This window comes from Chanodichthys erythropterus, chromosome 6, assembly GCF_024489055.1.
Source record: "Chanodichthys erythropterus isolate Z2021 chromosome 6, ASM2448905v1, whole genome shotgun sequence".
NCBI lineage: Eukaryota > Metazoa > Chordata > Actinopteri > Cypriniformes > Xenocyprididae > Chanodichthys > Chanodichthys erythropterus.
The window spans coordinates 20,588,438-20,614,805 of NC_090226.1; the positions used below are offsets into that span (position 1 = coordinate 20,588,438).

At 37.3% G+C, this 26,368-nt stretch overlaps 1 protein-coding gene across 1 annotated transcript in view; it reads left to right on the plus strand.

Annotated features, from left to right (window-relative positions):
- The window catches only part of LOC137021262 (cilia- and flagella-associated protein 337-like), a 29,513-nt gene extending 3,639 nt beyond the window's left edge, over window positions 1-25,874 (plus strand). The window contains exons 2-29 of the mRNA XM_067387543.1: window positions 11,640-11,693; window positions 11,786-11,869; window positions 12,050-12,115; window positions 12,326-12,556; window positions 12,678-12,763; window positions 13,093-13,185; window positions 13,479-13,524; window positions 13,609-13,655; window positions 14,250-14,367; window positions 14,550-14,619; window positions 15,356-15,578; window positions 15,746-15,851; window positions 16,758-16,909; window positions 17,066-17,168; window positions 17,902-18,008; window positions 18,105-18,184; window positions 18,369-18,423; window positions 18,515-18,560; window positions 19,253-19,312; window positions 19,421-19,592; window positions 19,803-19,904; window positions 19,980-20,038; window positions 20,149-20,281; window positions 20,369-20,408; window positions 23,708-23,793; window positions 25,276-25,406; window positions 25,536-25,627; window positions 25,733-25,874. Coding sequence (XP_067243644.1) covers window positions 11,640-11,693; window positions 11,786-11,869; window positions 12,050-12,115; window positions 12,326-12,556; window positions 12,678-12,763; window positions 13,093-13,185; window positions 13,479-13,524; window positions 13,609-13,655; window positions 14,250-14,367; window positions 14,550-14,619; window positions 15,356-15,578; window positions 15,746-15,851; window positions 16,758-16,909; window positions 17,066-17,168; window positions 17,902-18,008; window positions 18,105-18,184; window positions 18,369-18,423; window positions 18,515-18,560; window positions 19,253-19,312; window positions 19,421-19,592; window positions 19,803-19,904; window positions 19,980-20,038; window positions 20,149-20,281; window positions 20,369-20,408; window positions 23,708-23,793; window positions 25,276-25,406; window positions 25,536-25,627; window positions 25,733-25,874 — 2,784 coding nt within the window. The remainder of the gene's footprint in view (window positions 1-11,639; window positions 11,694-11,785; window positions 11,870-12,049; window positions 12,116-12,325; window positions 12,557-12,677; window positions 12,764-13,092; window positions 13,186-13,478; window positions 13,525-13,608; window positions 13,656-14,249; window positions 14,368-14,549; window positions 14,620-15,355; window positions 15,579-15,745; window positions 15,852-16,757; window positions 16,910-17,065; window positions 17,169-17,901; window positions 18,009-18,104; window positions 18,185-18,368; window positions 18,424-18,514; window positions 18,561-19,252; window positions 19,313-19,420; window positions 19,593-19,802; window positions 19,905-19,979; window positions 20,039-20,148; window positions 20,282-20,368; window positions 20,409-23,707; window positions 23,794-25,275; window positions 25,407-25,535; window positions 25,628-25,732) is intronic.
- The last annotated feature ends 494 nt before the right edge of the window (window positions 25,875-26,368 follow it).

The window sequence follows — 26,368 nt, forward strand, 5'->3', positions numbered from 1 at the left end:
CGATATGGTGCTCCTGGGGGAGCCCGGGACCACCAGGTCGTCTAAGGAGGGGTGAACCGGCCCAGGTCGGAGACGGAGCAGGTCAAAGCCCCCGTGCCGATCAGTAGCGGGATCGCGCCTGTGAATAGACACTGCAGTGCAGCCTGAGCGATACAGAGAGACTCAGTCTTTTGTGTTTGTTCTCGTTCACTGGGATAGAAGTTAAAGAAGAAGTGTTTATAGATTAATAATGTGACTACAGAAATTAAATTTATGACCGTGTATTTCCATTTTACTTGTTAACTCCAGATATTTCCTCCTCTCACTTTCAAATTTGTAATCTTTTTTAAATGTTAAATCGTTTCAGTAATGCAATTGCTGATTTGCACTAATGTGCTGTACTGTATCATATTACAGTTTTTTTCGATTGCTAAACGACAGTGGGCACAACTGGAGTCACATGTGCAAAACTCTAACTACAGTCTGCACAGCAGCAGTTCATGTGGACCAAACTCTAGTTCGTTTTTCATTGCTTTAACACAGTTTTCAAAACTCTCAAATGCTAACACACTGCTGTCAAAACTGTGAACCACACATTCAAAACAGAATAGATTTCAGCCTTGTGCCTTTCAAACACTGCTGATTGCAATTTCAGCTGAATGCCTAAGCAGGTGTCTTGTTTTTTTTAGACTTGTTAGTGAACACACACACATAGGCTATATACAGTTTTTACCTTTTTTTTTCCTCATTACTGTAATTCCGTAAATTACTACAGACTATTGAAGCAATTTTCATTTACCTTAAAGAATTGTTGTTCTAAAAATGTAAATAAATCATGTGAAAGAATGTCACTCTTTTCTTTGAAGAAAATATTACTTTGTATGAAGTCACTGAAACTGTTCAAACTGTAAAGATGAAAAGTTTGTATTTTCTGTGTTGGTGTTTGATGCTAGTGTTTTTTCTCTCAGTGTGTTCTGAGTGACAGTGTGTGTTATCTCAGTGAGGGTTGTGCATGTTTGGCTGCACTGAGCCTGTTTTGAGCCATGTGTTAACTGTTTAGCTCAGGTGACTGTTGGTAGTGCAGACTGTAGTTAGAGTTTTGCACATGTAGCTCCAGTTGTGCTCACTGTCGTTTAGCAATCGAAAAAACTGTAAATCTCTTTCTGGGGTGGGTGTGTGGTGTTGATGGTGCCCCCATAGAGGGTGCATGGGATGGTGTCCCCTTACGCAGACCTGCATATATGGAACTGTGGTAGTGGAATCAGTGGCGTACGGGACACCCCCGCAGCCGCCGCGGTGCGTGATGGGCCCCGTCGCAGATTCACCCATTTAGGCTAGACTACTTTATAGCCTTTGCTTTTTTTTTTTTTTTAGAACTGAACTCAATTGACTAAAGATGAAAATAAAGCATCCAACTGAAGCCCAAAAATGTAAGCAGAAGATCATAGAAAATAGTGCTAAATTACCACAAAAGGGGGAAAATTCACTGTTGTTTCCATCGCCGTTTGTAAGGTAGCCAAGACAACAGCAAGCTTTGATGCGCTGTGTTACTGTTAGCGGATGTGTGCCGAGACAAATAAATATGTTCGGTCATTGCTGAAACATTATTATTGTTATTTATATTATTATATATTGCCCAAACTATATTTACCCCATCGTCAGCTCTGATAATGGTCAGCAATACCGGAATGTCTTAAGTTCTTTTCCAAATAGCCTAGCCAATAAGTCTAGTTATTTCTTTATTCTTTTACTGTAACTACATGAATTTAGTTTAGACCTATACATCATTTGATGCACCGATCGAAATTACTGAAAATTTGCGGCCGAAACAGCAATTTACGCGCTTGTCTAGAAGGGAACCTTATGCACGCCTATACGCAAATTTGTGTCTAACTTAGAATTTAGACCAGCTAAAATATATTGTTAGACCAAAAATATCTTATCAATTAATAACGTAATAAAGACATCGAATAAAGTAATAAATGAATTTAATAAAAACAGAAAGACATCTATTGCGTCAGCCTTATTCAAAGGCCGCGCGGAAACATGAGTTCGTTTGTTACACAATCCATTCCACACCCGACGTTCTTGGTTTTCTTCCTATTTATTAAATATAGGCAATTGGTTGATGAAACATTGATTGAAAATAAGATACAATTTCTACAAAACGAAATTCACTTTTGTTAGATCAAAATCTCAATAATAGGTAGAATATTTGTAATTCCAGTGATCAATTAAGAAACAGGCGCCTGAACCCCTGTGATGTGTGGCAGCAGCAGCGCGAGGCCTCGGGAGAATGACCAAGCAGACACAGATCAAGTGTGGTACAAAGCATTCTCAGATTAATTCAGGAAGAAGGGTCATATTTATAGACATAGGTTAAACAACAATCTCCAGGATGGCTTGAGCATCCAATCATACGACTTAAGAATCAAACTTACCATGTATGGCATTTCAAGAAAAATAATAACAAATAAGAAAATGTATGTGCGTAAATGTGTGTGTGTCTTCAACTTCTGGTTGTGTGTGAGAGTGTCAGTGTGTCCAAGGACTGCTACTTCTTGTTTTGTCTAGGTGGGTACATAAGCTGCACAATCCCAAGACACAGAGAAAGTCAGAAAGTGAAGCCCAAGAAATAAGAAAATATTTAACAACTTTAAAGAAAGACTTACTATAAAACAAAACTTAATGAAGTGGTCAAACTTATGTCTGACCCGCTGCATATGTCTCCCGACATTGCGCATCCGTCATGCTATTCACTTTTCATAATCAACATTGGTGACATCTTACAAAAAATATATTAGGCAAAAGCCCAATATTTAAATATATATGAAACTAAATTGGCTACATTTTTATCCCTCTGGCCGACGAATGCGCCGGCGCGTTCTGATGGACTTTCTCCTCATGACAGCTGAAACTTAAAACAGGCCTTCCGTCATTTTTGGCTGACGTCTTTCTGAAACGTTTCAAAAATTAATTTAAACTCAGCGAATAACTGTAGGCTACCTAAAAGAAAGAAACATCTCCATTTGATAAGAAATGTAGGTCTGTGTTAAATAAGAGTCGATCTATCCGCTGGAATGTGTTGTTTCTGAAATCATGGCCAGTGCTCGTTGCGGCTGTTGTCTGTTCTCTTGGCGCTCCTTTGGTTTTAATGAATAAATTATCCTAAATATTTATTCCTGCCGGTATTTTAGTCTACGATATCAAAATCACTAAACATTAGCTATATATGCCTATCATAGGCTATAGCTAGGATAACATTATTCGATAATAACCTCAAATGAATCAATGCAATGACAATTCACCACATGATTCACTGTTAAATCAGTTTTTGTAAACTGTGGGGCAGATGGACGCAGGTGCACAACAAATTTTAACACATGACATCACTGCTTGTGGGAGGGGCCCCATCTCATTCTTTGCGGGGCAGAAAATTAACTATTTGGTTGATTGTGTGATGTGGGCATGTTGCTGTGTTAAGAGTTTAGAAAAAAGTACTTTAAATATTGGTAAACACTTGTTAGCAGTTGTAAAAAACTGCAAATAATAATTAGTCCAATCACAACTAATTACAATTTCAGCTGAAAGCCGACCCAGGTGTCCTATTTTTAGTCTCTCTTACAGTAGTCATTTTTTTTTTCAGTCATCTTTTAGTATATATTCATAATGATTTTCTCTGGAAACATAAAGGAAGACACACTGAAGAAGAAGTTGATGCTTTTTGTTTGTTTGTTTTTGTAATTATTGCTTCAGGAATTTTTGTTTTTTATTGCAACTTTTTATTTTTTGCAAGTATTACTATATGTAAAGATAGAAAAAAACAAATTGCTGTATTTTTCATTCACGTATTTGTGTATCTACAGCTGAATTTGTTATTAAATCAAAAACTTTTGTTGTTAGAATTTATTTTTGATAAATGCATTAATAGAAAAAAGTGCTTCATTATGCAGTGAATACTGAACTGTTTTGCTAACATAAGAGTGTGTTTGGTTTGCTGTGTTAATTGTTTTGAGAACAACTACATTCATTTGGAGAAATTTGTCAAATCGATTGAAAAAAACTGTAAGCCTCTGAATGGTTCTTCAGTGGTTCTTTGGGGTGGTTAAGGTGCTATATAGCACCACTGCCATACAAAGAACCTGTTAAGCCCCTTTTAAGGTTCTTTATGAGCCAAAGATCCACTGTTGGTGCTGTTTAGCATCATTTTTGTCGAAGAAATAAAATGCGATATGGCACCTCTAATGGGTTCTACATAGCACCATTTGACAAAGGGGCTGAAGAGCACCTTTAAAGATAGCACCAAAAGTGATTCCTTTGTGATTATGAACCAACAATCGTTCACCCTGCCTAATTGTGAACTAAACATGTTTTCACACACTAGAGGTCGTTGTGAGCGCACTAGATTCAGTAGCAGCGCTGATTCTCGCAGCTCTCGCCGGGTGCAGTGGCGCGCGCCTGTAATCCAAGCTACTGGGAGGCTGAGGCTGGAGGATCGCTTGAGCTCAGGGCTTCTGGACTGCAGTGAACCAGGGACGTGCACAGGAATTTTGAGGGGCAGTTGCTCTGACCTAAAAAAAGGGCACTGACAAAATTATATTCAGAATAAAAAATATTTTTATACCACTTTTTAATGTTTGATTGTGTAAAGGTTTTCACGAGATACCAACCTTTCGCGAACTTGCTTCCAACACTCGTTCTCATGGAGGCGCGGTGTGCACGGAGGGGAGGGGCTGTGCGTGCGCGAGTATGTGAGAGAAACGCGTGAGTGAGAGACGCAGGGAAATGAAATGAAGCTGAACGTTTGCTCTATGAAAAACATTGACAAAGAGGAAAACTAAGGACATTTAGTCTATAATTTTATTTTATTTTAGTTAGTTTTGCCAAACACACATTACAGTTTTGGTTAGTTATCGTTTTTTTGTAATGCCTAGTTTTATTTTTATTTCAGTTAACGATGATGTTTTTCCCACCTAGTTTTCGTTTTTTCATTCGTTTTCGTTAACGATTATAACCTTACTGACCTTTCCGACAACGTTAAGTCGTCTCACCCGACAACTGCGACAATCTCCTTCTAGTGCCGCTCATGCAGGCTCAGCTCAGGTGCCGGTCGCGTGCAGCGCTGCAGCCACGTAAACAGAGTTTGCCCTTCCCCTACTGACTTTCACTTTCGTACGGGTGCCCAAATATGGAAGTGAATGAGGCTTTGCGATTTTTTTATTTATTTATTTTTTAAAATCTAGGCCTACGTGAAATTATGCATCCATTGTACGATTTTTTTTTTTAATTTTTTTTTTCCACCTCGGAAGGGCAACGTGAGTCGAGAAGGGCATATGGGCAGTTGCCCGGGCAACCTGAGCAACCCCCCTGTGCACGTCCCTGCAGTGGACTATGTCGATCGGGTGTCCGCACTAAGTTCGGTATCGATATGGTGCTCCTGGGGGAGCCCGGGACCACCAGGTCGTCTAAGGAGGGGTGAACCGGCCCAGGTCGGAGACGGAGCAGGTCAAAGCCCCCGTGCCGATCAGTAGCGGGATCGCGCCTGTGAATAGACACTGCAGTGCAGCCTGAGCGATACAGAGAGACTCAGTCTTTTGTATTTCTCGTTCACTGGGAGAAAAGTTAAAGAAGTGTTTATAGATGAATAATGTGACTACAGAAATTAAATTTATGACCGTGCATTTCCATTTTACTTGTTAACTCCAGATATTTCCTCCTCTCACTTTCAAATTTTAATCTTTATAAAATGTTAATTCGTTTCAGTAATGCGAATTAATGCAGAGGTGGGCACAAATACATCAAAAACGATTTTGTTACAAACTACAAATACTGGCTCATGAAATGTAACAAAATAAAATACAAAATACTGATGTGAAAAATGTATTTAAATAAAATACAAGTAATTCGTATTTTGAAAATACAAAAATACTCGCACAATAATTTTAAGTCTTTTTTTTATTACTGGAAGGTCAATAACACAAATAGTAGCAATAACACAAAAACATTTAGCCAGAATGAAATCTATTCACTTTAAATCAATTACTTCTTCATAATTAATACAGGAAAATTCACACCATATTGATTTACTGAATGTACATTAAATGAATGTCTTTAAGCCTGCTTCAGTAGGCCTATAGCCTGACCTTTAAAATAGATTTTGAGAGTGGTAAATATATATATTTCTCCCAAGACCCCTACCTCACTAGGTAATCAGCTCATTACCTCAGATCAGTGGAGAACTAACATTACTGCAGAAAATGTTGGGGATAGGCACTGCAGGGGGAAAAAAATAACCGACTGAGATTTTGTCACAAAATCAAAATTCCATTTTAATCATAATAAATATGATTAATCATTTACATTTATGCATTAGGCAGATGCTTTTATCCAAAGCGACTTACATTGCATTCAAGGTACACATTTTACATGAATGATAAAACATTGTAAAAAATTTTTTACAAGGTACACATCATAATATGTGTGGGTTTGTTTTACACACGACACTCCCTGACCGCGTATGCCTTTTCCATAGTAGAATCGCGCTGCGTGCGCAATTATTGAAAAACAATAGGATTGATGATTATTTTACACAAAATCCGAAGGAATATCAATATTTCTCACATGTAATACGTTTAAAAACGTGTAAAAACTGCAGATAGATTTTATATTGTGAGCGCTTGCTTAGCATGGAGATTTCAGTGGAGTTACGAGCTTACGACGATCTCATAAGGCACAATTTTCTCTATAATGCCGTTCAGTGTGCAATATGTGTGTAGACTGTATATTTTTCACAAAACACTTTACCTTAATGCCGTTTTTAAGAGGAGCAGCGTGGCAGCGCCACTTCTTCTCCTGTGTTCAATACTCGTTCACTTCTTGGAGGGAGCCCGGTCCAGAGCTGTTAAGGGTGTCACGTGATTTTCGTGCATCTAACCTGGACGCAGGCTGCGTCCGAAAACCTAGGTAGCTGTCTTGCTGCCTCGCTGTCTTATAAGAGAATGACTTGTACTGCAGCGTTTTTACATGAAGGTACCTCACAAAATTGATTTCGGACAGACTTCTGAGGCAGCGTAACAGTTTAATGATCTACAGCAATATAGTGTGAGCTTTGATGAGAACTAAACAAATATTTAATTATTACAGTAGTAATTTCTCTATATAAATGATATCAAAATTGAAATATGTTGGTCAAAATCGTACATTTATACACAAACTGAGCATCAAATGCAACTTTTGGACGCCATCTTTATTTTTCTAGCTCAACTGTCACAGAATGGAAAGCACAGGATTGTGGGATATCAAAGGCAGTGAAGGACACATCTATGCTTCCTTCAAAAATCGATCAGATGAAGGTATCTCAGGAAACAGGAAGTGAGGCTAACATTGGATTCGGACGTGCCTTGATGCCTTCCTAGCTTGAAATGTGTCCTCAGAAGGCAGCATTTTACAGTTTTCGGACGCAGCCATTGCCATTGCCAACATCAGACCGAAAATATGGCAAAATCATTTACAATGGTGATAAGCAAATGATGATTTTTCTTAAGTATTTAAGTATTTGAAATACTCTAAATACACTCCCTCAAAATATTTTGTTACAAACTACATTTTATTTTTTCCACACCTGCAAAATACAAATTACAAAATACACTAAAGTAATTAAATACGTATTTAAAATACATTTAATTGAAATACTTTTGCAAAACTCTTCACACAGTGAGCACAACAGAAGTCTATGTGGGCTAAACTGAGGAATGATTATGAGGAATGACTGTATGAAGAGTTTTGAAAAATGTGGCTTCAGTACTAAACAATACTTGTTAGCAATTGAAAAAAACTGTAATAATCAAATCAGCTAAAATAATTAACTGATTAACCATTATTGATTCAGCTAATAAAATAGTCTTTTAAATTATTTTATATTTTAAAATAAATGAGAACAGATGAATAATGTAAACTCTTATGCAATTGCATTATGAAAGACAGTTACTTTAAATGAAAAGTGTCTAAATTAAACTTTCAAGTGTGGTGAAAAGTGAGCTTGTATAGGCCCATTGTACTATAGTCAATTGACAGTATGCTTAAAATTGTTGAAAAACTGAATTTTTGATTAGCCAATCTGTTTGGAGATTTACTAACAGTATTGAAAATATACCACTTGTGAAAATATTAGCCTGCACAAGCTATCATTCACCCTGCCTCATTGTAAACTAAACATGTTTTCACACACTAGAGGTCGCTGTGAGCGCACTAGATTCAGTAGCAGCGCTGATTCTCGCAGCTCTCGCCGGGTGCAGTGGCGCGCGCCTGTAATCCAAGCTACTGGGAGTCTGAGGCTGGAGGATCGCTTGAGCTCAGGGCTTCTGGACTGCAGTGGACTATGTCGATCGGGTGTCCGCGCTAAGTTCGGTATCGATATGGTGCTCCTGGGGGAGCCCGGGACCACCAGGTCGTCTAAGGAGGGGTGAACCGGCCCAGGTCGGAGACGGAGCAGGTCAAAGCCCCCGTGCCGATCAGTAGCGGGATCGCGCCTGTGAATAGACACTGCAGTGCAGCCTGAGCGATACAGAGAGACTCAGTCTTTTGTGTGTATTTATAATTATTGTGAACAAACATCAATAATAAAATGAACACATTAATAGAAAATTTATCAATTGTTTGCTTATAATGAGCTGAAGAAGATTCAACATTATACTGCAGAAACTCTAGCCTATTATACTGTTATCACAAAATCAACACTGATAAGCCTTCCTCTGGATTTTTAAAAATGTTTTTACATGATCTCCAAGATATAGTGCTCAGTGCTCAAAAATTGCAAATGTACACATATATGGTTATTAACTGTTAAATGAAATGTGATAAATGAAATAAATTGTAACAGCTCATAATGTTTGGCTATCCTGTTTACACATAGATACTTCACAAACATAGCCTATTTTAATGCAAACATATAATAATAAAACCAATGCAAATAAATTTAATTAAATGATAGTCAGTGTATTAAATTAAGTTAAAGCAGATAAAAATAATAAACTTGTGTGTCTATATTTCAGAATGCAGCTATTTAAATAAAAAGCATGTCTAGATGAAACACATTAGGTGTGATGAGAAAGGTTCTTTGTTTGCAGACAAGATTATTAAACACCTTTAGCCAGTTCAGACGGCTAACAACCTAACAATATTTAATTTTAACACCAGGCCGAGTCTGAGCTAACACTGCCACTCACTGATGTTATATGCACCAAAACTTGGGACATATCATTAATGAAATGTATGGTGACGAAGATATGTACAGGCAACGTCATGTTATACTCCCATGTTGGTTATGTGTTCGGATCAGGTTAAGATATATCTTTTTATACTGCTCCTTTGTGGGTTAAGTTTAAAAAAGTGTGCGTATGTCTTCAGGTTCAGGCCTACAATAAATGTATGAGGATTATATTGAAGATTATATTAAAGTGGAGCAGTGCAAGTGGTGTATTTTGTATGTCAAGGTTTAAATCTTTTATGGCTTTAATGAGAAATCTGATTTATAAATGTATTTGTCAGCTGGATAATTCACAGAATGCTATTATTATGCTGTTGTCAAACCACAGGCAAAGTGTGCTATACCAGTCACTTGAGAAAATATTGGTAAAATTGTCTCTTATAAATGTTTTTATTGTGTGTAATTTTGTGTTGTCTGCTGTATGATTCTTTTCTAATGGACCTTGAGTCTGGAAATAAAGTTGAATTGAATGCTTTTGAAGGTAAAACAAGCAAAATAAGTCAGAGAATGAATGAGTTCCCAGTCATGCAGAGCAAAGGGGACATTTTTGACAGGCCTACATGAATGGCAGAGACATGTTCACTTTAAGCAGCATTGATGTTTGCAATTATGTCTGTTGAGGATGCATAATAACACACTCAAGCTTACAAATATCAGCCTCACAGTCTTCATCAGAGCATTACAGGGATGTGTCAGCTCACAAAGAATGCAAACATATTTACATTACTGTGAAATAACATGAATAAGGAGTATTCACAAAATAGACAAAAAGAAAGAAAGTAAATTTATAATTTTGAGTTAATTAAAACTATATTCAAACATTTGGGAAATTATATATAATAATAATTATTATTTTCATTTTTCCTGCACGTCACGTGCGGGGCTCCGAAAATGTACAAGTAGGCCTATGTTTACATATGATGTTTAACCCCACCCCCTCCTACACTCCCTCATATTGGTCTAATTTTTGCATTTTTTAAACTAATCTGTTCTAACCGACCAGTACACAGACAGCTGAATTCAATTTTTACATCAACTTAAGGTATGTGTGAATATCTTTTAATATCTTTTATCTGCTCTTAATCATGTCATATTTAATTCTTCAAAAATTATGTTTATTATGTCCAGGGTTTTGATGTAATGTTAGACTATTGAAGAAACTGCCATTGTAGCCAACCGTCTTTCAGTCTCAAACCTAAAGATGTCAGTGGACTATAAACTCCAACGATAACTATAGCGATAACTATATATGTTTCAAAGTGTGTCCAACATGTTTTTGCTGTTCTTGTTGCATTTAAGTTACACGGCTTTAACCAGCAGATGTCCTCAAAATGCCATGTTTCGAGTGAATAACTTAGCTATAGTGTGATCGATCTAATCAGGGTTGTCAAACATACGGCCCACAAAGTTGTCCACAAATAGGGAGAATAATATAAATATTGAATTGGGGTTGATATGAATGTATCTCTGAAGGGAACTGTGTTCAGAAAAGTTTTGATGGCTTTTCCTATTATCTCCTTATAAAGTAGTAACGTTAGCCTGTTTATCGATGCAGCAGTGCTTTGTAAACATGGCAATATCGCTGCTGTTCCATAAGCGCCACCTACTGTCAGAAAGTGATTTTGCATTTTCATTCAGTCCGTCTGCTGATTTTGTTCTGTGCAGGTGTCTCATGTAGCTTTCACAAACCTAAAGTCAGACCATGCTGTTTTTGCTGTTAATCTTGAAATTACACAATAATTTAAAGTAAAAACAACTTTTACTAATGCTCATGTTCATAACATCTTTGTTGGGAATGTGATAAAAATGCAGCGTTTGCCTCTAATCGGCCTAGAATTGGCCAATTTGCTTCTAAAAAAAAATTGGAATTGGCCATGAAAAATCAAAATAGGTGCATCACTGATAAAAAACATCTTAAAATAAAGCATTACTTTAAAAATCTAATAGTTTTTTCACTGTAAAAACAAAGTCGGTTTTAAAGAGCATTGTACTAGTTTTCTTGCAAAATAATTTGTCGTTTATATGGTTAATATTAATGCAACTATCAGCACACTAAGGTTTTTTTTAACTAATTAATTCGGCCCGCACATGGTTATTTTTTTCCAATCCGGCCCTCAACCTAAAATGAGTTTGACACTCCTGATGTAATCTAACAGTGAATTTACATGACCAAGTCAATATAGTGGAATAAAAACAGCGCCTAGTCTTTTTTAGAGTGCTGTTTGATCTTCCAACAAATGTCAAATAACACTTGTCGATTTATACTTTGAATTAATTAGCATCCTCTGATGTTTATCTCGGTTAATCCTCTTTCTTATCCTCTCTGTAGAGACCTGCACATTTAACACATGCAGATTCTTTGCCTTGTTTAATTTATTTTTGCTGTCCAACATAGATTGAGAAGATGGTTTCCATTGATGATTTGAAGCAAATTAAACTGGCCTACGATGTAAGTATTCAACATATTTAGATTATTTGGAAATTTAATTTAAATGATGAATTAATCAAAATATGTTTTTCTAATTCTGTTCTCTTGAGCAGGAATTTGCAAAGGCTGGCATCGATAAATTGGATTATTCACAGTTCAAATCGGTTGTGGAAAACTGCCCAGGCTTGAAAGGAGTTGTAAGTATGATTGCAACCATTGTGGTAAAAATACTGTAAAAATACTGTACTGAGAGGTTTATGTGTTCATTTATATCCTGTTTCTTGTGTAAATGGAGACCCAAGGCCTAAATCTTTATGAATGATTGTACAATCATTTCTCTCTCACTTTCTTCCCACCCACTTTTTGAAATGTCACAGAAAGAATCTCACATTAAACAGCTTTTCATGAAGATCGATTTCACGTGCGATGGCAAAATCGAATGGGTATGAATAATTCGCTATTTCCTCTTTAACTCTTAAACTTGATCTCTTAGAAGAAATGACAATTTGTTAAATGCACATCAATGCACAGTTTTTGCATATGAAAAACCTTTGTGGGTCGAAATGCAAACATTTTCAAACAAACATTTACCATGAAATGTTGAACACACTTCCAAAACAAATTCTATTTAAGTCTTCTTCTCTTTCTTTTAGCATGAGTTCTGCACATACGTATACCTGGAAAACGAAGCAAAGGAAGAGACGCTACGTCGCAGTAAAATGGCGGCCTTTGTATTGCCAGCTAAGGTCAAGTTCCTAAAACACGGGAAGCCTGTTAAGAGAATCCACTTGCCTTCAAATGGCAATGTTGTGACTCTAAGAGAAGATGGTACTGTTCACTTCTGGACCCCAGAGCTTCATTTGAAGAGCAAGAAGAAAGTGCTTGTGGGTTATATTTACATTTAATTTGTTTACGTCTCATGTATTCCTGTTCCTGCTATGCTCCATTTTTTAATTATATGAATCCCATATTTCATTTGAATCGTTTCTCTTTGTCTATATCCAGCCTGAGAGGACTGTCGTTCGAAAACCAAAATGGGCTACAGATTTTGTGCCAATGCCAGAGTACGACAAACTGATTATTGGAACCGCGTAAGTTAAACTGCTCTTAATATACATTTGTTTTTACATAACAGTCTTTATAATACACTGCAGTGTGCAGAACCTTCTATGGAAGATTTTTGCCCATGGCATGCTGTTCCAAATGAAGATGAAGTAGTCAGTTTGCAGATGCTTTTATCCAAAGTAATCTACAGTTATTACAGGGATGATTCCCATGGAGCTGTCTGGGGATTGCTCTGCTATTCTGCTCAAGTATAACTTGTAACTTTGTGTTCTTGGGAAAAACACTTTTTTATATAACGGCCACATCTGATCTCTGCCTTTCCCTCAGTCAATCCATCTCTTCTCTCACTTTACAGATCCAGAGAGATCCAGTTTTATGAGCTTTCCTCTTTGGAGCCTTGCTGTCAGTTGAGTGAACTGGAAACTGTGCCTTCACACCTGGATTACTGGTGAGCAGACCAGGGCAGCGTTTCCCAAGAGCATTCATAAACCTAATTGGTGGCAATGGATCTACGATCAATTTTCAGTGCTTTTGGGAAACACCGCCCAGATCCATGTCAGACATGTTGATTTTGTAAAGTTTTAGAGTTAAAAAAATTAAGTTAAAAGATAAAAAAAAATAATAATTTGCTCTGTATTTACAATGTAACATTATATTAGATAACAGATCAAATAAAATAATAAGGGTATTCTATGCTGCTCATGTTTTTCTTATAATTAAAATGTACTCTGGTTTTGTTAGCTCTACTGGCTCAGATGAATGTATCATTGTATATGGCGATACTCAGGTAAGTAAACGAAGGCAGTTCTACACATATGAATTTCATGAAATACAATGTATTTAACTAATCCCAAAGCTTCTGGTACTCTAGGGCTGTGTGAACATCTTGCTAATAACATCGATCAGGGAGAAACTGAGGTAAACAAGGTTTCTTAATAGTATAATTATTAAGGGGTTGCGTGGTGGGTAAACACGCTACCGACTCCAGGCTTTAAAGGGTTAGTTCACCCAAAAATGAAAATTCTGTCATTAATTACTCACTCTCATGTCGTTCCAAACCCATAATACCTTTGTTCATCTTCGGAACACAAATGAAGATATTTTTGATGAAATCCGAGAGGTTTATGACTCGTCAATAGACAGCAATTTAACCACCACTTTCAAAGTCCAGAAAGATACTAAAGACATTGTTAAAACAGTCGACGTGACTGCAGTGGTTCAACCTTAATGTTACGAAGGGACGAGAATACTTTTTGCGTGCAAAAACAAAACAAAAATAATGACTTTATTCAACAATATCTTTTCTTCTGTGTCATTCTCGTATGCTGTTTGCTGTGTCGTATGCTGTTATTCTCTAATGTAGTAATTAATGACAGAATTTTCATTTTTGGGTGAACTAACACTTTAAATTAAACATTTATTCTGATAACATAAGCAAAAAACCAAACAGGCATAGGAACTGTCCTTTGTATAGTATATTTTGTAGATTTTTTGAATGCATTTATGCTCTAGATTGTGGAAAAGATTGCCGCAGGTTGACGACATGCCAAACGTAAGCCTTGACCGTGCAATTATGTCTCCAGAAATAACATTTATCAGATGGAAAGTCCACCAAGACTGCGTGTCGAAGGTTAAATATTTATTAATATTATTATTATTCATTTAAATATTTGTCTTCTCATCCTGGTGTTATTCGAATGCAAATAATCCGTCAGTGAATGAGATACTGACAATGAAATACTTTTGTATAATCATCTCCCAAAGAAAAAAATAAGCATCGAAAATGGAACAATATTTTATTATTGATTTCAGGTGAAATATTTTCAAAGCATTCCAGCCATTGTATCCTCATCAGCGCATGAAGAATCTGCCCTTGTTATAGGTAAGATTTAAAAATTACTTCTCTTATTATTATTATTATTATTATTACTTTCAGTACAGTAGGATAATGTGATTTTTTTTCTCTCATTTAATAGGATTATATGTCACCCCAAAATCAAAAGGAAACATTAGAAATTATATTTTGCCTGAATAAAATTAAACCTATATTTTAGGACTAATATTTTACATTATTTCCTGGCAGTTAAGCACATGTTCCTCCTCATTATTGTATTACAGTAATGAGAAACATAGTTAAAAATAATGAGAAATACAAGCAAGAGGAAAACATACAGATGCAATACTATAATGAGAATAGGGGTCGAAATGTGCTTAGTTAAATGAAAATAATGTCAAAGAACAAAAAATCTTAATGATCCTGAACAGCATTCATTTGTGCAAAATGAAATTTAAAGTATTGATTTTAGGGGGAAATCTGACTTAAACATTCAGATGCACCCAAGAGTGTATAGAAAACAGTGTTTCTTCCTTTCTCACCTCTTTCTCAGTGATGTCTGTTTAACATGGCAGAAGGAAGAAAATAGCAACTCTTGCGTCTTGCATGTTTAATGCCAGAAGAGAAATCTGTCAAAACTCTCGATGAAATGAAGCTCCAGTTAAACTCGTTTGAATAACACACCATGACTCAGGAAGAGGGGAAAAGGGCTCTGAATCTGTCTGCTGTAATCTGTTTGAGTAGATATGCATGTATGAATGTTTGACAGTCTTTTTTTAATTAGGGTTGTTTCATCCATCAACTTACATGCAAGAGCAGATGATAGCGTTGCCAAAAGTGAGCGAAAAGAGAAAGTCTACGAAAGTCCCACAGAAGGCAACCAGAGAACAAACAATCTTCACCGTTTCTAAAGGAGTCATGACCTTTGATTTCTGTGAGAAGCAAAATCTTTTGGTCACCGGCGGGATGGACACGCTGTTGCGCATGTGGAATCGTCATGTCCCTACGTATGCCTTATATCCTCAGATAGCTTCTCTCTTTTAAACATTTTAGACAGTTTTTATTCTTTCTGATCTATATAGGTGTCAGAAAATATGAAATATACATAGATGATACTGTTATCAAATACTGATGTTCAATGCCAGGCCAGTAATTTTCCATTTTGAAATGGCAGAAGACCAAGAGGGATTTTGAAAGGTCACAAAGCCCCTGTTTCCTACCTCTGTATCTCCTCAGAAGAAGGGCACATTTACTCAGTCTCTAAAGACAAGACTGCAAAGGTGAGGAATTAATTACTAAAATTAATGTCAAATCTGGATTTGTTTTAAATCTTCTCAATATGAGAAAGCCAAGCATTAAACTGAGCTAAAGAAAACTGAATGTTCATAATTAGTAAAACCAAATGCAACATTTATAGACTGTACACTTGTTTATTAAAAAGAGAGTTAAAACTCAAGCTAAAGTAAACCCATAAGACCTTCTTTCATCTATATGCTGAGAACAAGATGGGAATTTTAAAGCATATCTTTATCACTCTTGTTAGTAATGAAGGTGAATAAAAACAAGACTGTCAAGCTCCAAAATTACAAAAAACAAACAAAAAAGATCCACATGACTCATGCAATGTGTTCAAAGTCTTCTAAAGTCAGAAATAGTTAAATCCACTCAATTTCTCTTGATGTCTTTATGAGAAAAGTAATGTCAAGTTTGTGAAGGAATCGTTCTTTTCTATGAATCATTTGATCCAGTCCACTAAACCGGTTTGAATGATTCGTTCATGACTGATCTGGTTCTCGAGTACAACATACCGACTCGATGATCCGGTCACAGAGTCAAACAATCCACCAAAGTGAAGATTTGCACAGAATAACGACTTAAATTTCAGTCTGTTCATCACGCAAAGCTATTTAAAAGACTTGCAATGTGGTGTAAATGAATCCTTTTCAAAGCTTGACAGACCCAGCCCTCGTTTACTTTCATTATTTTGAATACAGAAGGCAGATTATTGTTTAAAATTGGTTAAAATTTGTGATTCACGTTAGAAAGAAGGTTATAAATGTGTGGAACAACATGAGAGTGACTAAATTGTGACAGAATTTTCATTTTCTGCGAAATATTCCTAGAGGGGTGCAACAACTATGAAAATGTATTTTTTATGATGACATTTTATTTTTTACATTTTTTAGATATGGCACATTAAGGATGAGATGTGTCTGTTTACTGCCAATCCAGATGCAAGTAACATCCGTGGAGAATTGTCTGCATGCCTCTACTCTTCAGCTGTGAAGGGGCTCTACATTGTCTCAGATTCTCTCGCCTTACTATCCCTTCAGACAAAGTATGCATCTTGGATGTTATATAACAAAGATTTCAAACCTGCTATGAGTATCCGTTGGCTATAAGGCATTAGGTTATATGTATTTAGTTAAAACTATAACGTCATTCAGCATCAGTTGTCATGCATTTTAGTTCCTTTCTCCATCATCTGTTGTAGACCACAGCCTAAGGGCAATCAGATTCTGTCCCATGAAGAGCCAGTGCTGTGCTGTGGATACAGTGAGGAGTTTAAGCAGGTGGTGAGCTGCTCTCAGGGCTCGGTAAGTGGTTTTGAGAAGTATCTGCTTGAAATACATTGATGCTCTGTTCCTCATGCTCATAGGTCGAGCTTTTAAACCTGATCTTTTAGTGCTTATATGCAGCTGAGTTTACCATGAAGATCAGGCAACCCACAAACCAGCAATGCAGTACAGATCACTTAACTCAATTCATTGTGTTTAATACAATTTGTTTCAAACTAATTAAGCTTTGGATATTATTGTTTCTTATAAAACATATTGTTATAAAGCTATGATGAAGATAACATTTGATAAAGATAGAAAACCGTTTAAAAGTTTGCAGTTTAAAATGTTTTTGAAAGAAGTCTGTTATGCTTACCAGGGCTGCATTTATTTGATCAGTAACACAGTAAAAACACTGTGAAATATTATTACAGTTGAAATGTAACTTACTCCTGTGATGGCAAAGCTCAATACTTTCAAAGCTCTGAAATTATTACTTTCTTTAAAAAAAAAAAAATGTACTCAAAACCATACATAAAAACATACAATTACTTCATACAACGTATGTGCTATATTCCATTTCTAATAAAGTCATATGATAGCTTTGTGTGAGTAACAAATTGAAATGCATGGGTACAAGTTTGTTTGTCTTTAGTGGGGTTTTTGGTTCAAGTAATTCTATGATTTCAACTTCGAAAGCTGAGCTGTTTTTAGTAAAGCAACAATCCCTCTTTTTTAAATGTAGTACTTTAATGTATTTACTTGAATTCAGGTTGTCAAAGTGTGGGATGTGGAAACTGGAGCTCAAATGTTTGAGTTTGGAGGTGCTCATGGAAAGTCTGCAATTACCTGCATAGCTTTTGACTCTAGCGGAAGGAGGTTGTTAAAGCTAAATTAAATATATGACATTGTGAAGTATAACTTTTTATTTTTTTGCAGTGTTTTTATTATTATTCCTTTTTTAATTATTACCAGGCTAGTGACTGGTGGAATAGACGGCTGCCTTAAGATGTGGAATTTCAACAATGGCCAGTGTGTGAAGATACTCAAGAAAGGTAAATAATTCTTTATAGTTTTTAATGTGCATTTGATTGATTTGTTTTGCTTCTGAGTATGACTGTACTCTGATGAGTATAGAGTGTGAGTATGAGTATACTCTGATTATTCAGAGTATTGAAGATATTATCACACATTCCCTATAAAGCTGAAGCAAAGCCCTGCATTACCTTTTGTTCCCAGATGGAAAATGTGACCAGATTTGTGACTGCCTCTATCTGAAGCTGCACAGGAAAGCGTGAGTCTCTGCTGACTGTGAGCGCCATCATCCTCATGGATATTATCCTCCTCATTTTTTGGCTGAGGTGCTTTTTTATTTGTTTTGGCAGATTTGTGGTTTCTGTTGGTTGGGACCGCAGGATTGACATTTACGAGGTGAGTATAAAGAGACCAGCCTGCTTCCCTCACAACCTTGTTTTACATCAGTGTAATTCCCCAGATGGCTCTCATAAAATAGTTGACTGGCATGACCTGTTTCTTCCCCTGGTACTCTCGCCTTTATTGCTGTTCACCCCATTTCCATATTTTATTTACTTCCTCCCTCCTCAAAAGTGCTGTTTGGTGTTCTTTATTCCTCCATTCCCTTCTGACAGTCAATTATCCCATCTATTATAAGAGGATACCCTAAATACATGATAACGTTGACACCACTGGATAAAAGCACATCAAAATTTTCCCTCCCATCTCTTGTCAATTCTGTATTCAGTGTTCAAGATACTTTGATTTATTCATTCTTTCAGTTACAGAGAAATATTTAATATGAAACAAAGAACAGATCCCACTGTCCTCTATAAAATATTACATTTAGGACTGATTCTACTTGTGAAAGGGAAAAAGTTTAGGTTTACAACCTTCCAAAGGAATATACTCCCCTTTTTGCATATCTCTGTCTATTATATATATATAAAACAAATATTTACACATATAAATAAGTTTTTTATTTCAGTAAACACCTTGACTTAATGGGGCTATGTGTATATGGATTTTCATGCATGAAATTTAAAGTTTAATTTGGTGATTACGTTTGAAACTTAACACATGATATTTATTTTTGGTTCTTTTGACAGGACTTCAAAGAGGAAACTCAGAAGACTCAGAGACCTAAACATTCCTGGCAGGATGATGTGGTATTAGCATCCTCCGCAACTCACACCCATGTTTACACACATGTACTTTAAATCCTCTTCAAATATGCAGGGGCACTTTGGGAAATGTGTTGAATGTTTCACACACAGAGGAATGGGCACAAAGAAGATATCCTGTGCATTTCTCAGTGCCCACCACACCACCTGGCCACTGGCAGCTACGATGGGGAGATCATCATATGGAACGTAGTGTCTGAACGGATACTGTGTCGCTTCCAGATCGCTCAACCAACCCCTCCTCAATCGAGCAGCAGTTTTTCTGGTATGCCAATATTCCCATGAATTTTCAGTGAATAATGATCTCAGATTTGCTGCTCCTATCTGTAATATGAAAACTTGGTAGCCTATATTATGCACTACTTTTAATATTTATGTGAGCTATTCATTTAAGAGTGAGATGGATATTCATTCTGTTCATTTGTGTTTGTGAATGTGTTTTGAGGTATTGATGATGTTTTTTAATCATATACAGTAATTCACCCCACAACTATACCGAGCCTGATATTTCTAAAGACCCGGGCGTTTGTTCAGGAGTTGTCAACTGCTGCCTGTCTCTTGTCTTCCGATTCTAAAGGTAAACTGGTCTTTGCGGTGAATACAAGGATCAGTTCATATACAGTTTGCAGAATGTATTTGATCTCTTTTAAAGGTCATATCCATTTCTGGAGTATCCTCAATGGAGGGAATTTCATTACATCTTTTCAGGCTGTAAGTATCATATATTTATAGCTTATATAATGTATCTTTCCTCAAGGTTGATTATAAATTAAATGTCAACAGAATGAGGCAAAGGCTGTAATTAAAATCTTATGTTTAAGTCTCAGCAGGCAATAAAGAAGCTTGCATTAACCAGTGATGACAGCGTGCTTTTTGCATCTGATTTTGCTGGCTACATCTATGCTTATAACATCAAGCAGTATGCCCTGAAACCTGAAAAAAACCCTCCTGAAAGTAAGGACAGTCCTCATTTTATATGTGTGACTCAAGGTTTTTGTTGTTGTCCATGTTGAGTCTTGATGTGGTGTTATCCATTTCTAGAGGTTAACTTCTGGCGAGCACATACCGACAACATCTCTAGGTAGGCCTAGGTACAATAAGTGAAAAAACAAAAAGAGTTTATTCAATTTTCTTAATTTTCATTTACTATTATTTTATGTCTTTTCTTTAAAATGTTTGTTTAAAGGTGCCATCAAATTAAAAAATTGAATTCAACTCGGCATAGTTAAATAACAAGAGTTCAGTACATGGAAATGACATACAGTGAGTCTCAAACACCGTTGTTTCCTCCTTCATATATAAATATAATTTCACGAGTTCACACTTGCAAATAAGTCAGATAAATAAATAGTATGCATATTTGGCATGCTGTCCGAGGAGAGGGCTCCGAGCTCGGTATTTGGCCCAAACCCAGAGTACAGAGACAGCAGCCAGAAAATGATGCTGATAACCCCCAAAATTTGCAGAACGCGAAACTGGTCGCCTATGGGCAAGCTCCTGCCGGAGCGGTGGCTGTGGATCAAGACTTGGATGGAACAGAGCTCCTGCAACTTGCTTTTCAACTTGCTTTCAACTGTCCTTAGGGTGAGTTTGGACGGAGAACTGAGCTCCTGAGGGAGCAGAGGAGAATAGCAACTGCTGCAGTGAAAGAATGAGGTGGGCTACTGGGGAGATGCTGATGCGGCAGAGGGATTGCTTCCGTTGTTTAGTGGATTGGTGATGCTAATTGGAGAGGATGCGTTGAGCCTGTAGGTTTGGGCTTTAGCTGATGAGGGTTTGTTGAGCTTCTTTGATGTGGAAGCGATTGGAACGGATGTAGCTCTTGTAGGCTTCTGACGACCAGCGACCTAGTGCTTGAATCTGGTGTTGGGAGAGGCCTTTTTGAGCAGTTGTGGTTGCTGCACCTATGCGAAACGAATGGCTAGAATTGTTGTCTGCTGGGATGCCAGATTGAATCAATATGGACTTGAGGTGTTTCTGGAACCAGAAACGTGTGATGGGGTGGTTGGAGTCGTCTGTGAAGAGTGGGTCAGATGGAAATTTGGCCTGCGAGCTCCTGAAATGAAGGTAAGCTAAAAGGGATTGGTATGGCTGGATTGGTGATGAGAGGTTGAAAATGTAGATAAAATGGCCTTTCCTTGTTTGATCTGTCTTACTTTGTTTGATGAAATAAGAAATGGTGTCATCTAGCACTGATAAATTTGAAATTGTCGGGTGGACTTTTGGATTGAAGTTGGATGTGATAGTGAGCTCTGAGCATCTTAGAAACCCGAAGAAAGCCAATATGAACTTTGCATCCAGTGTGCGGGCAGTATTGATAGAGTGGTAGCCTCGGCGGAGAATGGTGATACATCTGGTGAGTATGTCTAGTGTTATTGGTTGTCTGGCATCTGGGCGGGTGGGTTGGGTTTTTTGGATGCCTTTAATCAACATAGATGTCTGTGAATTGGCTATTTCTGATGAGGGTGAACCAAAAATGAGTTTGTGAAAAAACTGAATTCCGCTTAGATAACCCTTGATGGAGCTGGCTTGGAGGTTCTTAATCCTGTTGAGATAGGATATGAATGAAGTGATGGTGAGCAGTGAAAAATCAGGAAATGGCAGGAGTGGAAAGACTTGAAACATTTCCAAGCAGTTAGGTAGGATTGGAGGGTTCTGGGGGAAACGGCTTGGATAATGGAATTAAGAGAGGCATCCAGCAGGGGTTTCAATGGGTGGTCCGCCTCTGGTGCCAGCAATCTGAATTTCTGGAAAGCAAAACGGGAGAGAGCGTCAGCTATTTGATTTTTTGACCCAGGAACATGTTTTGCAGTTATGATGAATTGATCACAAGCTGAAATCCAAATGAGGCGTCTTAGGAGAGGCATTAGTGCGGGGGAGTGAGAACGGCCTTTGTTAATGCAATGCATGGTTGCTTCGTTGAAGGCCCTTTCTTGCGAGGGAAGGAGATGTGTTTTTTGAGATCGTTGATTTGCGATTTATATTTGGCTTGTTAGCTGTTTTGGAATGTGGAGTGGATTTTGGAGATGGGAATGCCGACTGAAGAGAGACGTACAGGTTATACAGCTCTGCTTTGTTCATCCTTCTGGAAAAGTGGACATCGGCGCTTATTAGTGCTTGTCTCAACCCCAACACGATCCATTTTTCTTTTGCAGGGATTGTGGGGTGTGCTGAAGTGTAAGAGGATGCTGAAGATGATGGTGGATGTCTTGAAGGTGGAGGTGATGGCAAGCCACGGCGTCTTGGGGTAGGAGAAGCGGCACAGCTGGGCCAACGACCGCGCGGTGGTACTGGAGGCTCGGTTGCGGTGTCCTGTGGTGGAGCACCGGTGCTCCTTGCATCGGTGCGATGCGGCGAAGGATCCTGGGCAGTCGTCAGACGGGAAGATGTCAATCTCGGACATTGTAACAATTTGGGTGTAACCAAATGCTGAAAAACTGTCAAGGAACATGGTTGAGTCGACTGTATATTTATAGTGGTCTCCACTTATGCTGATTGGGTAGACTTGTTGATTACTGATTGCTGACAGCTGGTTGGAATGACGTGATGATTGAAAGGATCATTTGAAAGTGCTCCTCCCGAATCTCAACATAACACTGACTGTTACGTAACAGTCGGGGTGTACGCCCCCAATATTTGCATATGCCAGCCCATGTGCCAGGCATTAGACAAGGGCAGCCAGTATTAACGTCTGGATCTGTGCACAGCTGAATCATCAGACTAGGTAAGCAAGCAAGGACAACAGCGAAAAATGGCAGATGGAGCAATAATAACTGACATGATCCATGATAACATGACATTTTTAGTGATATTTGTAAATTGTCTTTCTAAATGTTACCATCGTTTCTTACTGTATTCACGGAGACAAGAGAGCCGTCACTAATCAGTTTTAAACACTTGCAGTCTGTATAATTCATAAACACATCTTCATTCTTTATAAATCTCTCCAACAGTGTGTAATTTTAGCTTTAGCCACGAGGCACTATCAAACTCATTCAGAATCAAATGTAAACATCCAAATAAATAATATACTTACATGATTAGACATGCTGCATGACGAACAGATCCATTTTGAGGGTTATATTAGCTGTGTGAACTTTGTTTATGCAGTGACAGAGTTGAGAGCTCGGGAGGGGGCAGAGAGCGTGCAATTTAAAGGGGCCGCAGCATGAATCGGCGCATTTCTAATTATGCCTCAAAATAGGCAGTTAAAAAAATTAATTAAAAAGAATCTATGGGGTATTTTGAGCTGCAACTTCACAGACACATTCAGGGAACACCTTAGACTTATTACATCTTGTAAAAAAAAACGTTTGATGGCACCTTTAATATTTGTTAGACTTCTCATTAACATTGTTACCATAACTTCTTTTCTTAAAGCCTGAAGATTATTGAGGACCGATATGTGCTTACCTCCTCATGGGACTTTTCAATGAGGCTGTGGTCTATTCATGGCGAGCTTATAGGTACATCTATAAGTTGCTTAGATGTATTTATTTATTTATTTATTTTTTAAGGAAGTTGTGACGTGCACTCTTTTACCAATGCATATTGTACTAAATATTGTATTAAAATACTTGGACCGAGTTCCCCTTCAATACTTATTCAGCAGTTCCACAACGCCGCTATTAAATCTATGTAACCAATGTAGTCTGATTCCGGAATAATGACTCTTGAGTTGGTTCTTTTTTTAATCAAAACCATTCAGCACAAGTGTAGTCCAACACCTGAACGAATGACGCTAATGAATTGGTTCTATTTCAAGCTGCGATCTGTGGGACTACTAAAGGTGCGGTGTTAAAATCAGTGGTGGACAAAGTACACAAATCAAGTACTTGAGTAAAAGTACAGATACCCTAATATAATATTATCCTAGTAAAAGAACTCATTTTAATATTACTTGAGAAAAAGTACACAAGTAAATGATTTTTAATGTACTTAAAGCGCTGATTGATGAACATTGCTTATTTATTTTAGACAGTACTAGTCATTATCACCTAATAAGAAAGATTAGTACTAACATTTAATGGCCTGGTTTCACAGACAGGGCTTCGATTAAGCCAGGATTAGACCTTAGTTCAATTCGGAAGAAAAAAACCCAACCACAGCTGAAAATGTTCTAAAATCAATAGACAATACGCCTGTAGTTTTGATGTTAGTATTTACTTTTCATAAATGCATTACTAGAACCAACTCAAACCTATGGACTAAACACGTAAATAAATTCGGTTTTCAGTGGGAAAGGTGTCGTTTAAGCGGCCCGTAAAGTAATAATGAACAATTTTTACAATGGATTTGATTCAATCAAAAATCAACTTTAACTCAACAAGAATTTTCCTATTGTCACTGTGAAGCTGCTTTGAAACAATATGTGTTGCGAAAAGTCTGGGACTAGGCTTAAGCCTTGTCTGTAAAACTGGGGAAATATGCAAATAAGACAACATTTTTCGTTTTATTACAAAAACTTATTTTACATTATACTTATTATTAAACTTAATGTACACTTTTATAGCACATTTAGTTCACAAATAGCTGTCAGTCATGACTTTAATATGATTTTCATTTACAATAGTCAGTGCTAAAATTGATTCAAGCCACCACAATACAGTATTTTGTCCGGATCACTGAATCAGTGAGTTGCCTCAATTATGTGAGTCAGATTCATGAATAAATAGTTCAGTGCAATTTGTGAACCAATTCGACAGGTTTATTGGAAAGAATTGGATCGTCTCAGCTTGGGTATCAAGTGGCTGTATATTTAGTTCAAAATAATGAGGAATGATATGTATACCTTTAGTAGACCTACAGACAACTACCTGACATTATAATTTGTGGGTTCACAAGACATAAGCTGTATGTGTTTGATTCACTGAAAAAAATATCAATCATCAGAGTCATTTGTTCAGGAATCAAATGAATAACAATCTAAACTACATTGAACTCCACAGGCACATTTGGGCAAAACGAGAAGTGGTGCATCGACACTCCATCTTCAAGGAGGCACCCATCTCAGCCCAATCTGGAACGAGAGACAGAGTCTTTCATAAAATCTGACGAGGCTAAAAATGAAAAGAGTGAGGTAAGATATTTGGATGAAGCCATGTGTGGTTAGGGGTTGTTTTATAAAGCTCTGTTTTTCACAAGAATGGTGTTTTTTCTGAGATTAAAATCTGGCTTCTAAAACAATCCTAATGTGCTTTAATTGCAGTCGGCTGTCCTCAACATTGACAGTGACCCTCCAATGATTAATCTCGAAGATGGACCCAACAGTTCCTCTTTGCTGCCTGAGCTAGGCAAGAGGTTAGTGTATATTTTCATGCAGACCAAAACATACATCTAAATGTAAACCAAATCTTCTGATTAAAGAGTAACGAATTGCATTTTCTCCAATTTTTTGGATCACAGGCAGTGCCGTCCAAAGAGAACTTCAGACAGGAAGGGTCTCAGGGACTACCTCAGTTTTGAGGACTCAGACTTCATTTTTACCCTACCAACAATTAAAAAACCAGATCTCTCCAAAGTCCTATCCAACAATGCAGATGACTAGTCATGTCAGCACGACGAGATAAGGTCACAAGGATAGTGACAAATAAATGACATAACAGTGCTATCAAAGTGCTATCTTTACATATCATCTCATGATTTAAAGATATGCACTTTCCATGTTTATTTTCATGAGGATTTAATAGTTTTTTTTAAAAAAACCTTAAAGGGTTAGTTCACCCCAAAATGAAAATTAAGTCATTAATTACTCACCCTCATGTTGTTCCAAACCCTCAAACCTTTCGTTCATATTCAGAACATAATTGAAGATCTTTTTGATGGCAGAATACTGTCAGATTTTCTTCCTAAAATAAAAATAAGTAAATGTTGTTGGGTTTGTGATATACAGCCACGGATCAGCACTGTAAAGGCCAGAACACACCAAGCTGACGCCGACGAATTAGTGGCGACGAAAGCAGACTGTGGGGTTGGCTCATGTCAGCAGCGTCTGTGTCCAAAGTTGCCCTGACACACCAAACCAACGCTAAACAGCCGACG